The sequence below is a fragment of the Castor canadensis genome, chromosome 8, assembly GCF_047511655.1.
Source record: "Castor canadensis chromosome 8, mCasCan1.hap1v2, whole genome shotgun sequence".
Classification (NCBI taxonomy): Eukaryota; Metazoa; Chordata; class Mammalia; order Rodentia; family Castoridae; genus Castor; species Castor canadensis.
In genome coordinates, this window is record NC_133393.1 from 11,195,593 (window position 1) to 11,211,219 (window position 15,627).

Consider the following 15,627-nt stretch of genomic DNA (forward strand, 5'->3'; position numbering starts at 1 on the left):
AATAATAAATGAGGTGTCACAGAACAAAAATCCAGAAATGTAGAAAGAGCTCTATTTATAGTAGTCTCTTTAGCCAGGTAAAGTGAAGGGTAGGCAGACCCATAAGCATGGGATGTAAGAAACTGTGAAGAGATTGTCATTAGAATAATGTATTTTCAAATAGGTAAAGAAACTGTCAAAATATCCCTGTTTGCAGATGACATGATCCTATACCTTTAAGACCCAAAAAACTCTACTCAGAAGCTTCTAGACATCATCAATAGCTATAGCAAGGTAGCAGGATATAAAATCAACATAGAAAAATCATTAGCATTTCTATACACTAACAATGAACAAACTGAGAAAGAATGTATGAAAACAATTCCATTTACAATAGCCTCAAAAAAAATCAAATACCTAGGTGTAAACCTAACAAAAGATGTGAAAGACCTCTACAAGGAAAACTATACACTTCTGAAGAAAGAGATTGAGGAAGACTATAGAAAGTGGAGAGATCTCCCATGCTCATGGATTGGTAGAATCAACATAGTAAAAATGTCGATACTCCCAAAAGTAATCTACATGTTTAATGCAATTCCTATCAAAATTCCAATGACATTCATTAAAGAGATTGAAAAATCTACTGTTAAATTTATATGGAAACACAAGAGGCCACGAATAGCCAAGGCAATACTCAGTCAAAAGAACAATGCAGGAGGTATCACAAGACCTGACTTCAAACTATATTACAAAGCAATAACAATAAAAACAGCATGGTACTGGCACAAAAACAGACATGAAGACCAGTGGAACAGAATAGAGGACCCAGATATGAAGCCACACAACTATAACCAACTTGTCTTTGACAAAGGAGCTAAAAATATATGATGGAGAAATAGCAACTTCTTCAACAAAAACTGCTGGGAAAACTGGTTAGCAGTCTGCAAAAAAACTGAAACTAGATCCATGTATATCACCCTATACCAAGATTAACTCAAAATGGATCAAGGATCTTAATATCAGACCCCAAACTCTTAAGTTGATACAGGAAAGAGTAGGAAATACTCTGGAGTTAGTAGGTATAGGTAAGAACTTTCTCAATGAAACCCCAGCAGCACAGCAACTAAGAGATAGCATAGATAAATGGGACCTCATAAAGCTAAAAAGCTTCTGTTCATCAAAAGAAATGTTCTCTAAACTGAAGAGAACATCCACAGAGTGGGAGAAAATATTTGCCAACTATACATCAGACAAAGTACTGATAACCAGAATATATAGGGAACTTAAAAAACTAAATTCTCCCAAAACTAATGAACCAATAAAGAAATGGGCAAGTGAACTAAACAGAACTTTCTCAAAAGAAGAAATTCAAATAGCCAAAAAACACATGAAAAAATGCTCACCATCTCTAGCAATAAAGGAAATGCAAATTAAAACCACGCTAAGATTCCACCTCACCCCTGTTAGAATAGCCATCATCAGCAACACCACCAACAACAGGTGTTGGCGAGGATGCGGGGAAAAAGGAACCCTCTTACACTGTTGGTGGGAATGTAGACTAGTACAACCACTCTGGAAAAAAATTTGGAGGCTACTTAAAAAGCTAGACATCAATCTACCATTTGATCCAGCAATACCACTCTTGGGTATATACCCAGAAGACTGTGACTCAGGTTACTCCAAAGGCACCTGCACACCCATGTTTATTGCGGCACTATTCACAATAGCCAAGTTATGGAAACAGCCAAGATGCCCCAGCACTGACGAATGGATTAAGAAAATGTGGTATCTATACACAATGGAATTTTATGCAGCCATGAAGAAGAACGAAATGTTATCATTTGCTGGTAAATGGATGGAATTGGAGAACATCATTCTGAGTGAGGTTAGCCTGGCCCAAAAGACCAAAAATCGTATGTTCTCCCTCATATGTGGACATTAGATCAAGGGCAAACACAACAAGGGGATTGGACTATGAGCACATGATAAAAGCGAGAGCACACAAGGGAGGGGTGAGGATAGGTAAGACACCTAAAAAACTAGCTAGCATTTGTTGCCCTTAATGCAGAGAAACTAAAGCAGATACCTTAAAGCAACTGAGGCCAATAGGAAAAGGGGAACAGGTACTAGAGAAAAGGTTAGATCAAAAAGAATTAACCTAGAAGGTAACACCCACGCACAGGAAATCAATGTGAGTCAATGCCCTGTATAGCTATCCTTATCTCAACCAGCAAAAACCCTTGTCCCTTCCTGTTATTGCTTATACTCTCTCTACAACAAAATTAGAGATAGGGCAAAATAGTTTCTGCTGGGTATTGAGGGGGGAGGGAGAAGGAGGGGGTGGAGTGGGTGGTAAGGGAGGGGCTGGGGGCAGGGGGGAGAAATGAACCAAGCCTTGTATGCACATATGAATAATAAAAGAAAAAGAAAAAAAAAGAATAATGTATTTTTCTCCTTTTCTGCTCCTTGAATAGAAGGCTAAAGGTGATGTTTAATGCTGTGAAACTCCTCAATGCAAACACTTACCAGCCTTCAAAACCTTTACTCTGGAGTACTTAGAAAAAAATACAACTGAATAAGTCTTAAGTCAAAAACTTTTGGCTTATATCTCTTAATTTCCGTATTTCTTCTGCATTTCTGCTTTTAGAGTGATCTTCATTTGGTGGGTGTCCCCAAGCCAGAAGGACAATGCAAAATTGAATATAAACAAAGAATATGACATCACCGGGGTTCCAGGGGACCAGGGACATCTGGAGGAGTGATGTTACCCCATCCACTAACCTGGCAGCACTGCAACCTGAAAATGTCCAAGTGGTATATGTGTTTGGTATCTTCAGGAACCAAGAATTTGACATCACTCTCCAGTGGTACAGAAACCAATATATGGTTTATGGAAAATGCTTAAATGACTTTAAAAAAACATGTTTAAGGTCTGGGGGCATGGCTCAAGTGACAGAGTGCTTTCCTAAGCATGAGCCCTGAATTCAAACCCCAGTACCATCCAAAAATGTTTTTAGGAAATTAGAACTTAGTTTCACACATAACTGTGTTAAAACTTCAGGTAAAAATATTGTCATTTGGATGGAAATCTTAGTATATTTCATTTGCTGTGAAGGCAACATAAAGACTAAAGTCTTAGACACCAAAAAATTAAATGATTTCTAGAAATGTTCTATTTTTTAATATGATTCTTAACTTGAAATTGGAATTCATTGCTCTATTAATATAATTCTTTATTATAACCATGTCTAATACTAAAAGTGTGAATGAAATAATATTTTTCTAAGACCCATAAGGACAGGAATCATGCCTTGCACTCACTTTTACACTCTGTTAGACCTAGGATACCCTCTTCTCCGCAGGGAATATTTAATGAATGTATGTTGATTGATGTATTGATTTGTATTTTAATTAAGATGGAAGTATTCTTTTGACTCAAGGTGTTTATAATTATAGTTCAAGAGAGATAATATTTCTGCTAATGTGTAGGAACACATGTATCATGTGTTCCCCAGGAAAATAACTGCATTTGAATTATTATGGAAGACTTACAAGTAAGAAATAGTGTCCAAGAAACACAGTAAAGAAAACCTAGCATATTGAAGGGAAAGTATGACACTAATCATAGAGCGAACAGTGATGTCATGACTTGTCCTCTAATTTTCAATAAATGCTGCTCGCCTCTTTACTCCACAGTATGCTCTGGAGTACATAGCTCCTGGCTCTTATTTGCTAGAATAATCTCATGGGGTTGATAATGATTGCTTAGTCATCTATTCCCTACCAACAAGCTCATGACTTCCCAGGAGAAAGCTAAGTGCTTTAAGGAGAGGTATTAACTCTTCCAGACAAATGTAGTGACTTTGAAGCTTAGCTAGCAGCTCATAGCTTTGCTTAGCCAGCTCAGGAGCCTCAAGCCTGGAGGGGCTGAAGAAGCAATTACAAAGCCCGCAAGGGCTCTGAGAGTTGCAGACCACAACCTGGACAGCTTATACTAAATATGGCAGCTGTATTCTGAGGGAGACATGTCCTCCCAAACAGCCTAGGCCCGTGATGACTGTATTTGCATGCAATGCCCACTTCTGCTAAAACATACTCCTTGGAGAAAGTGTTTATCTGCTTATTCTTGCTTGGCAAGAATGCATGTTGGCTGATGAGCCTATACACTTGAAAAAAGAATGCAGACTCAGGAGATCTGTTGACCTTTGAAATAATGAATTATTAAAAGGAACATTCTTGGAGTTCCCATGTTTCTTTTCTCCTAGCCTGGGGTTTTATATTATAGATATTTCTTAATTATCTATAATTATTAAGAATTATTAATTATGATAATATAAACTCATCCATTGATGGGATTTTCCTGAAAGCAGAGTCTGAGACAGATGTGTGTATAGATACAGCAAGCCCATCTTCTTCATGAATTTATTTTACACAGTTTTGACCAAGTAGGGTCAAAATAATAATAAATTAAAAAATCAAAAGAAATTTCACAACCAAAAGATTTTTAATTCCCACACGAGCATTCTGCAGCTGAGTTGATGCAGAGAAGCTCTTAGTCAGTCCTGCATTATTGGCAGTTGTGTTTAAATCGTTGTGTGATCTGCTGAGTATTTCCCGACTCATAATTTTGTGACAGTCTGCTTCCCCCGAAACAAATAGCACTCAGAAAGCAAGGTAAAAATTAGTGTGCTTAATTGAAGTGATAAAGTAAAAATTTTAGATTTGTTGAAAGGTGGCATTTCTTTAGTGGAAGTTGGGCACCATTATGGGGAAAATGCGTCAAGCATCCACAGTACAGTACTGAACTCTGCATTCTGAGCATTTGTGGTTTTTCCTCAACCATGGTCATCTTGGAACCATATATCCATGGATACCAAGGGTCTACTGCAGTTTATTTGGGAGGTGCTCCCAGGCAGCAAAAGTAGGAAATAAAGGAGAGAATAAGCCAAAAGAGTTATGCTATTCAGGTATGTGTTGTAGCACTGGGAGTTCAAGTTCACTGGGACCACCTGAGAAGGATTTACAGACCTCCCAGAATTGCTTACCTTCAGGATAAGAGGTAGGAGCAACTGTTGACTGGCTTCTGTTCCCATTGACTAATGGGTTCTCCTAGGGATGTTAACCTGCACTTCATATGACGTGTGGGGGGGGAGGGATTAAGTGTGTGTGGTTTTCGTAGAGAAGCTCTAGAGAAGTCAGCATAAAGTGAGTCTGAACTTGCATGGGTTCACTGAGTTCTGTGAAACGATGTTGGGCTGAGGCGATGTGACATGGGGTACCAGAAGCATGTGATACACTCCTTTCCCTGCACCACTCAGATTCACTCATGCTCCACTTTAATTCAGATCCAGTACTGTATCTTCAAAGTGGCAGCTGCCTCAGGAAGCCCTGTAAAATTTAGCCTAAAGCTGCCTTCATGCATATGTTGTCTTAAAGTTTCCTTCACACATACTGAACAATAATCTAACGTGTGTGGATTGACTGTAACCTACTCTTGAAACAAGTAGCTGAACCTTAGCCAATCAATGGCCAAATGTATAAACCATATTCAAATAAGGCAGGTGCAGGCTGTAACCAGTTGGGCTCTGTACCTCACTTCCGTTTTCTACATGTCACTTTCTTTTCTTTGGCTACAAATATAACCTGCCAATGAGATGGGGTGCAAGTCTGTGCATTTTTGAGTCCATACTATTGCCAGGTTCTAGAATCACAAATAAAGCCAATTAAGAGCCTCAAAATGAGATTTGTTGTAATTTTCCCTTCTAATAGCTCTGGTGAGCATATGAATGGGTCAGAAAGAAACTGCTGATGATTCATGAGACTCCTGGAGGAAGGCAGGGGAGGCAGTGATGACTTTTGGAGTTCCTCTGCCTTCCTCATGGAGCCCAAGAGTTGTGCATAAGTTACTCTTGGCAGGACCATGCTCCACTTAAATTGAGGACCCTTTTGACTTTTGAATCAATCTGGGATTTCTTTGCACTATGAGAGACCACATGACCATTGGAAACTACAACAGAGACTGGAGTGGGTCCAAGAACACACTGGATCCCATAAGTAGCTGGAATGGATCCAGTAGGAAGCCTCAGGTGTCTGACTGGGTCAGGCAGAAACTGGCTGTAAATAGCAATTACTGTGGAAGTACAAACTCTGCCTTTCAGAAAATTTCAGGGATTTCATGCTCTATCCTCTTTACTTTATTTTCATGTGCACATAGGTAGAAGAAAAACTATTTAAAACCTGTCAAAGGAAGAATCTTAATGAAAATCACCTGTCTGTATGTGTGGATTATCTACATGTGTTTGTGGGATGTGTATGTGGTATTTCCACCAAAATACATAAAAGAGTTCTATTCAATTTACTTAAAGAAAAATAAATACATAAAAATTAAAATGCTTGAGTTGAGTCATTAATTATAACACAAACTTTTTAAAGCCTAGATTTACTAGTTAAACAAGCTTGCTAATCAACTTGATATACAAGGCCATGTGGTTGTGGGTATAGCCTAGGGGTAGAAATGCACAATGAGAGTGAGTTGCTTGGTGCATATGAGTTGTGAGAGAGAAAAAAAGAAAAAGGGAATCATGTTTGACTTTTGGCTTTTTAGTGGCTTTGCCTCTGTGATATTTTTGATACTTGCTTGATTGGTCAATGAATTGAGACTGGGAGCCAGCTGCTAGACTCCCCCACACGATGCATCTTGCATGAGACTGTATCTTTCGCTTGGATTCTCTGTGGTCTGGATAGGTAGTCAAGGTGAAACATAGGGACACGTATATTTCTGTGGTATCTGGACTGCAAGCCAATGGTACAGCAAGGCCAGAAAAGGTCCCCTCTGTTTGCTCTGGCCCAGCTCTGCCTCCTGGCCATGACAGGAAGGGTCAGATCCTCTAGGCATCATTTTCACAGCTGCCTTTTCTCTGTCTTGGGCTTTGCACCTAGTATGTGAGTCCAGTACCAAGACAGGCCCTTTAGAGCCTGGGTACCATGTATAGTAGCAGGTAACATGTGAGTGACTGGGATCCTGGGCAACTGGGGTGGGAACCTAGAGGAGGGCCTCTCAGAAGCCGTGGTCAGAACTAGGCTAATGGAGTTTAATCTTGGTTGTGATGCTTTAAAAGAAAAATAAAATGTTGTCTAAAACTTATATCTGCTTTATTTTCCATAAGCAATTCAAGCATAATTGTCAAACTGAGTAAATTACATGATTATATGTATCACAAACATTTATAAATTAACTTCACACTTCAAAATTCTTTGTGGTAACTTGAGACCCTAACATGAAATTACATAATAGATACTCATTAGAGGTCTGAGTCATTTCTAAGTTAGCTAAAATATTAAAATGGTAATTACTAAGCATATGTTTAAAGTTTATATATTTTGGCATCTTGTTTTGTATTGTGTAGAGTAGCTAAATATATTTGGGCCTGTTAATGAAAAAATTGTGTCATAAAGAAATATGTTTATAAAAATTATGAAAAATGCCACTATAGACAATTCAGAATATTTACAATTCAAAATACTTGATACTTAGGTTTTTACTAGAAACTAAGGTGGCTAAGGATTAAAATTCTAATTAGTATATGGTAATTAAAACTAGAGATAATAGAGAAACAGGGAATCTAGGGTGTGTTTTTAATTGATAGGTATTCATTGTGCAGAGGGTTTTCATTGTGATTTTTCCATCACACATACATACTTTGATTACATTCACCATCTCTATTACTCTTGTAAGATATGTTTTGAGGAGGAAGCATACAGTTATATCTTGTTTTTGTTTAAGGAAAGAATTATCTTTTCAGTTTAGAGGTTGTTTCAGAATGAAATAAAGAAGGATTGAATAAAGATGAAATTGTTATGATATGAAACTTGAAGTAACTCTGTAAGATTAACCTCACTCAAATTATCACTGATAAGTAATTTAATAAACAACCTTGATGGGCTATTTGAACATTTAAAAAGGGGTTTCATTCAATTGCCATTTTCAATGCATGATTTCTTAATATATAGAAGCTTTCTGATGCTAGAAGACTGATGCTCTAATAGTAATTAAAAGGTTATTTAGAAATGGATTTCCCTCATGGGGTATTTCTGAACAAATATCCAACAATATAGGTACTCATTCCACTGGATAAGTTGTAAAACAATTAAATAAAGTATTATAAATACAATAGCATTATGCAAAGGTAACTAAACTGACTATTGATTATTTTGGTTAAAGAGATTACAGATGGATGCCAATCAAATTCACTCTCACTAGAAGACAAGTTAATTCTAGTCCCTGGAATGCATCTGTCCTAATAGAACCTCATGCATCTCCTGCTCTCCTAAACTCTGATATGACTAAGTACTACAAGGCTTTAGTTACCAGATAAGAGAAACTTTCCATAATTCCTGACCAAGATTAATTAAACGCTCCATGATCTAGAGATTGGGCCTCCTAAAAACAACATTGAAGTAAGAGTGCCTTTGTAAAGGTCTATACCAAGTTCTTTTCACAATCTACACCGCAGCAAAGCTCCAGGACCACATCTCACAACTCTAAAAGACTCCTCCTGGAACTGTGCAGCCATCACAGACTGGAAGGTAAAGCTAACCAGGAAAGCTTCTTCACAGAAGCAAATGGTATCCTAGAATGAACAGCTTTCCCCAAACATCAGAAGATACCCTATCCTAATAAAGACACTTACGCCTCTTAACTTTTCCTGTATATGCCTACTTTTCTTGCTGGGTGGGACGTTATAAGAATGTCACAAACAATAGCTTCTTCTGAGAGTAATTTGGCAAAATATTACACAGGACATGCCTAACCCAGATTTTTCCATAACTTATGGAATCCTTTATTTCATGCAGCAGTTAATTTTAGCAACATCCCTAATGTTAACTATTGCCCAAATTGTACTAGTGATGCAATTTCTAGACACACTTGTTCCCACTTTCTGTCTTAATTTAAACCAATCATGGGATGCAAGAACCAAGACCAATGAGTATTTCACAAGATGGGTTTGCACCAAAAACCCAAATGGATTTATCTGCCAAGGTATTGTAGTGCTATTTTAACCCATAATAACCCTTCCTCAGATATTTTGCTAGATATTACTAATTATAACATTTTAAGTAATGTATCCATGAGCAATAGAACTGACAAAGGGGCCTATGTGTTCCCATGGGGTAGGCTGTTATCTGTGGATCTCATGCCTAGTCTTATGCATGGGTAATCTCATACCTTGATAGATGGAAGATGAAGTACCAATATGGGCTAGGAAATTTAATAGTACCCTTGTTGCTCCATAATTAGTCAAAAAAAAGAACCCACTTCTCTTATCTACCTCACAGATTCAAAAGAACATTGCCTGGAAGCCCTTATAGATGGGTATCATCTGTTTGGTCTTTTTTTTTGGCTTGGAGTGAATAAAATAAGGCAATGACTGGAAAACAATCCCTTACAATCTATAGAGTCTATAACAGGGCCTTGCTCAGCATGGCTCTTAACACTAGATCCTGTGTTCTCTTCTGCCCAGACTCCATGTCTCATGTCTCCATCAGACCCTTCAGGACTCAGATCTCTAGAGCTCTGACACCTCACCCCTAACCAGTCTTTCTGGTCTAGGCAGAACCTGTCTGTGCTCCCCACTTTTCCAAGCTTTACTGAGTTGCCCCTGAAACTCAATTTTCCTTGTTCTTTAAGAGATGATCTTAATGGCTCACAAAACCCACAGCCAACCAAAATTATAAAGACAAAAATGGCTTAAACTTAAAATATTTCCAGGAAGTGATAGAAATAGTTACATTCCATTCTTCTAGTGCAGCAAAGGAACGAACAAACAGAACAATTAAATTGCCATATTAGAACATTTTGAATGTTTATATGTCTGGATATACTGATGCCATGAGTTAAAAGATAATAATGATAATAAGTTAATATTAAACATTACTTTGTGTTTGGCATTGTGTAAGCATTTTCCATGCTTTTACTTTCTTCTTTCAAGAACAAATAAGAACCATACTCAATAAGGAAATAATGATTTGGATTCTTAGTTCCAAGAAATGTAACAGAGACATAAAACAAGCATCCTGAAATTTTTTACAATACTTTATTGAGTGACTATAGGTAAGAAGCCAGGGATTCTTGCTTTATTGTTGCCTACATTCACGGAAATAAGCAACAGATTTTTGTTTTTTCAATTTATTTCCACATCAGAAGAAATGGAAGTAGAATTTTCATTAAAGAAAAACAGCTCTAGGGTAAAGTTGTCCTTTGCAACATAACAGAGAGAGCTCATCCTTGTGTTGAGAAAGCCCAGCATATAGAATGGACTTCCTGCCTGGACTAAAGAGCAGGACTCAGAAGAAAAGTCTCTGAACCCAGTCCTTGTTGCACAGATGAGTCATCCCTCTTGTCTTGAGTTCTTTGCAACATGACAAGCCTCAGCAAGACTGGAGTTGCTCAAAGACCCTCTACATGCCACATATCCTATGATTGCTATACACACCTGGAGGTGCAATGAATACTGCACCAGAATGTGTGGGGTTAGGAGGTCACTGCTACAGGTCTTTCTGTGTCTTTTGTAGTGAAGGACGTGAATGCTGAGGCAGCTCATAGCAGTGACAAGAACACTGTATTTAGACTTGAACCTCTCCATCCTAATTCTGGATCACCAATTTTCTAGCTTTTTTTTTTTTTTTTACTTGTTATATCTCAACCACGGTTTCTTAGACTATAAAAAAAGAGCTACCTCCCTCTAAACTATCTGCTACCTCCCAGTAGCAGATAGTCAGGATTCAATCCAGATATTCTGGTGCAAGCTGTTTCTCTTTGATTCCTCTTCTATAGTCCCTGTCAACAGTTTACCATCAAAGAGTGAACCATATAGAATTTTACATACTTTGTTGAAATCTTCCACTTTCTGACATCTCTAAACACTAAGTAGAAAATGATCAGTTTCAGTAATTCATAAACTCAAACATCCAAAACTTTGTAAGTATCATGGAGAAGTGCTATCTATCAGGTGAGTGATTTAGTGAATTTTTCAGTTCTCACTTTTAAGTGTTTTCTTACTTCCTGTTACTGCCATCATTGGGAGTAATATCTCACCAGAGAAAGTAATGGAAAGCATCCACTTTGTCTCACTTACTAGTCATGTTGTTCAGATTTTTTTAGTGATTTCACTCTGAAAACATCTCCTGCTTTCCATCAACATTTCATTTCCCCACAGGAATAATCTTCAGAATTGATGTGTAAGAGATGGCAAGTGCAGTGCCTGTTACAGGTTTTGAACACATTTCTAACAAAACAGCTTCCAGTGGGCTGTAGACACTTACTTTCTGCCTTTTCCTTTTCATACTCTGCTACTTTCTTCTATCTCTGCTTTTCTTTTGCTGAGCAAGAAGCCCTTTCCAATTTCTTAAGATCTTCCAAAACGTTTTTACCAAACTAATTCACTTGTCCTCTTGGAAACATGACAGCATTACATTTCCCAGATTTCCTTGCAGTTCTGTGTGGTATGTGACTTGCTTTTGACCACTGGAATAGGGACAAAAACTTATGTAAGTTATGTCCAGACCTAGTCTATAGACAACACTTCGTGCCCTGCTCTGCTTTCCTCCTCCATCTGTCAGCAAGGTTCAGGGATTCGATGAATGGCTCTGAGGCCCTGAGGAATGGGGGAGTCCCAGAAACAAAGCCTCAGTCCCTAATGACTATGGGGAAAAAGGTCACCCCCTTTCAGCATCTCCGTAACCTTTTGCCATGTGAAGTCACTAAAATTTGGGGGTTGTGAGTACCAGCAGATAAGTTACCATGTATATCTGCATGAGAATTGTACAACATAATTTAAATGCTGTATTGTCCTTTGGATTAGATTTAAATAAGCTTCAACATCACTTGAAAATTACTTCTGTTACCATGCTGTGAAGCAAACTAAACTGAATTTTCTCTGTTTAAACAGCAAGCACCATCAAACGAAATGAAACAAAAGTAATTTAGACCAGATTAGAAATTTATTCAAGTTGATTTATTGTTGCTCATCTATCAATAAATGGAATGTGGTGAAATATCTTTATATAACTCTCAAGTTTTATATTTTATTTATGAGTATTTAAGAGGGTTTTTTTTTTCTTAAACTTGTTTTGTAACTCTGAGCTCCTTCAGAAAGCAGTTTTATATTTAATTTAGCATGCTTGATTGTTGCTAAGCTTCCACTTGGTGCAAATTAATAATAGCACAAGCACTAGCTTCAAAAGCCAAAACAAGGATAGGATTGAGGAAGGGAGAATTTGAAAAAAGAACAAGGAGGTTTCACATGTGAAACTCCACAATAGGCATTCTTTTATTTTTGGCTTCTACTCTAGTAAAGAAGACTATAAGAATGCACACTTGTGACTAAGTGCTCAGAGGCTGATGGATCTCTGTCTAACACTCATTCCAGGAAGGATATTCGTCTGCAGAAGGGAAGAGCATGGCAGGGAGGAAGGACTGAGGTGACTGCAGTATGAAAAGAAAAGAAATGACTCAGAGAAGTCCTATCAGGCACTGGAACTAGAAATGGAGCCAAAGACCAGTTATTGAAGGGAGACAGATGTTGGAACATGAACTAAAGTCAGCTGCCAAACCAAAAGATTGAGCAATGCAGGAGTAAATTCAGGAAGAGCACAGATGGGTATGACCATGGTGCCAGTTTAGGGAGAATATTAGGCTGAATCAGTTTAACCCATACAAATCCCAAACCTGAAGGTGTGTCTTACCACGTAGTTATACCCCTACAAGCACACTGCCTGTGAAGGTTTATAACAGTTATGACTGTTAGACACACTGTTGGTGGAGCAGGGGTAAGGTATTCCTCAAGCAAGGAATGTCAAACTTGGTTGAAGTCAAACTGGTAAGCAGGCAGTGTGTTGACTGCTGCTAAAGGAAAACAATCATCAATCAGTTCATGAAATTAGAAAAACTATTTGGGCCAGGGATAAGAAGTTCAGTACTCTTTGGTCCCTGACTGTAGCTGATGGAAGGTATTGATGGAACAGAAAAGGACTATCTTCAGACACTAACATGGCTCTATTGCTAGTTGCCTTCAGATCATACTGCTACCTCTTTCCTCTTAATCATATAAAATCTCTTGGCCATTTCCCCTTCATCTTTTCTTTCCTTCAGATTAGAGCTATCTTTTTCTTTTCTGCTCTAGGGGATAAGGTGAGTAGAAGCTTTTCTCAGATTTCATTTTTTTCCATTTCATTGGCCAAAATGTCAGAGACCCTATGCCACAGTATCAATATGGTGAGTATAACAGACCTCCCTTAGGGACTAGCCATTATTCTACCACAAGCTACTTCTAACTGGTCTGCTGTGGCAGGATTTGACCTGCAGACTGCTGACAGGGCCAATTTGACTCAGGTAGTAGGGTCAAAGGATCAGAGAAAGGACTGTAATACCAAAGTCAGATGCAAGCCCCAGAAGTATTTTGACCTCAGCAAGGAGATTCACATATTTGTGATCCTTGGCAGCAATACTAATAGTAAGTAAGTAGTAACTGATGAAATTAAGTTAATGAATGGGCTATAGATTTGATCATATTAACCTGAGAAAAATGTTACTGGCTAGTATACAAGTGAAGCTTCAAACCTTAGTTTTTTGGATTTTGTGGGAATGACAGTGGGTTATAATAATGAAATCTTTTGAAAAAAATATTCAAATGGGATTCGAATGCCACTTGAGTTTCAGTCCGTATTTAAAAGAAATGCTCCTGCTCTTCTTGATGATTTTTTACTCTGTTGTTGTGGCTTTTTTCTCCTCCTCCTTCTACTTTTTTCTTTGCCTTTCTCTTTCCCTCTCCTCCTCATCCTTCATCATCTGCAGTCTATTCATTCCTTTTCCTCTTGTTTATTCAATCTTCTCCATTCTCTCTTCCTCCTTATTTTTTCCTTATCACTATCCATACTGCCACTTTTTCAGTTCTTTGAATGTTTGGTTATGTTTCATGGGGTTTTTTCAAATGTACTTTTGAAATATCAAAACTAAAGGCCACTTATATCAACTAGGATTATATGTGGCCATATGTAATGTAAAATTTAAAACAATAGTGATGTAAATATGCAATGACTCATTATTCCACCTTTAAAAAACCAAGGTCTATCAGTCCAAGACTAGTTGTACACTTCACAGTGTCATCAACTTAACACACAAAAGGATGAGGACACCTGATACGGCTGGACATCAAATTAGTAGGCAGAACTTACACTGCTGAAAAACTAGACATGTTTTGTAACTTAAATAATGGAACTCCAAATGATTTCTAAATTTAGCTCATTTTGAGCTTGCTTTTATTCTTCTTATCTTCCCTCTTTCTCAGACTTCCTTTTTGCTCCTTTGTTGACTTTATTGTTTCTTTGCAGCATCCATGTAATTAAATATACCACTTGGTCTTATTCACCAGAAAACAGTAGATGTCAGAAACACAGAAGTCACTGTCTTTGAGGTGGTATAGGACCTGCAAACTACCATGACAGGGTCTTTGGGAAGCAATAAGATGCATTGCCCATAGCTTGGCAAGGGAGCCTAATAGCAAAAACCATCAAGAGAGAATTCACACAGTTATTAAGTACAACACAAATGTTCCATGGCTTTGACTGAAGTCGGTGCTTTGACTAAACCGATGCTTCTGGATTTTTCCTCTACTAACTGTTGAGTTATACTAATATCACAAGTAGAGAATAGGTGTGGTGGAAAAAGATGTGGTCTTTGATTTCAGATCAAGACTAAATGGGATAGTGTATACAAACTTTTTGATTTTTCTATATTTGTGTTTCTTCTATTGTTTTTCCATGAGCATGAACACATTGAAGCAGACCTGTGTGTGTGTGGTTTTGGTGTAAGATAAGCAGTAGAATGTGGCAGGAACATCATGGGATTTGAACATTTAAACAACACACTTATCTCTATCATTCCATCACTTAACTAAAGATGGTTTTAGGCTAATTACTCAAGCTCTCCAAACTTCACCTTTTCCATCAGAAAGTGAGGGTGGTAATAGTCATGTATTGGCTTGGGGAGGAGTCAATATGATATAAAACATATGAAAAAAAGTGTCATTCTAAGCCCTTTCTGAAATGTTTGCTTGGGTACTGCATGTTCTTCCTCCTAAAAGTCATTTCAATCCCCCCTGGAGATTCACCAGGAAAACTGAATGCTGTTTGTTCCTACAATGATGACTCATGAAGTGCTGATTTATTGAATTAATTAGTGGAGGAGTAAAATTAGTGTCCTACTTTATAGGTGTGAAATGAGCTATTTAGTCAATCTTATAATATTATGTAGAATATACAATGTTCCTAGCCAGGGCTTATCTATATCTCACTCCAACTAAGTTAACAGGAACCCATAGTCAATCATAGTCAATGAGAAAGTCTCTCCCTAGCTCCCTAAAATGTCCTGAAGATGCAGAAAATTTCAACAAGTGATGATTGAATTAATCACATCAGCTATGTAATAAGAACTCCAACTGCTGTTTGCACCACAGCATCATGGAAAAGAGTTAGCCTGCCTTGGTCTTAGATGACTACACTATTTCCAGTAGACCACACACAACCAAATGCAACAACAATTTAATTTTGGTACAACTGATTAAGTTAAAAACATCATTTCAGAACATTGTT

At 37.7% G+C, this 15,627-nt stretch overlaps 1 protein-coding gene across 2 annotated transcripts in view; it reads left to right on the forward strand.

The window, feature by feature from the left end:
• Positions 1-7,931, forward strand: part of Cyp39a1 (cytochrome P450 family 39 subfamily A member 1) — an 85,737-nt gene extending 77,806 nt beyond the window's left edge. Inside the window, exon 11 of one of the 2 annotated variants that reach the window (XM_074082004.1) lies at positions 2,627-7,931. In XM_074082004.1, the coding sequence (XP_073938105.1) occupies positions 2,627-2,698 (72 nt within the window). In that variant the 3' untranslated portion in view covers positions 2,699-7,931. The remainder of the gene's footprint in view (positions 1-2,626) is intronic. The other variant, XM_074082003.1, reaches the window with a different exon arrangement.
• The last annotated feature ends 7,696 nt before the right edge of the window (positions 7,932-15,627 follow it).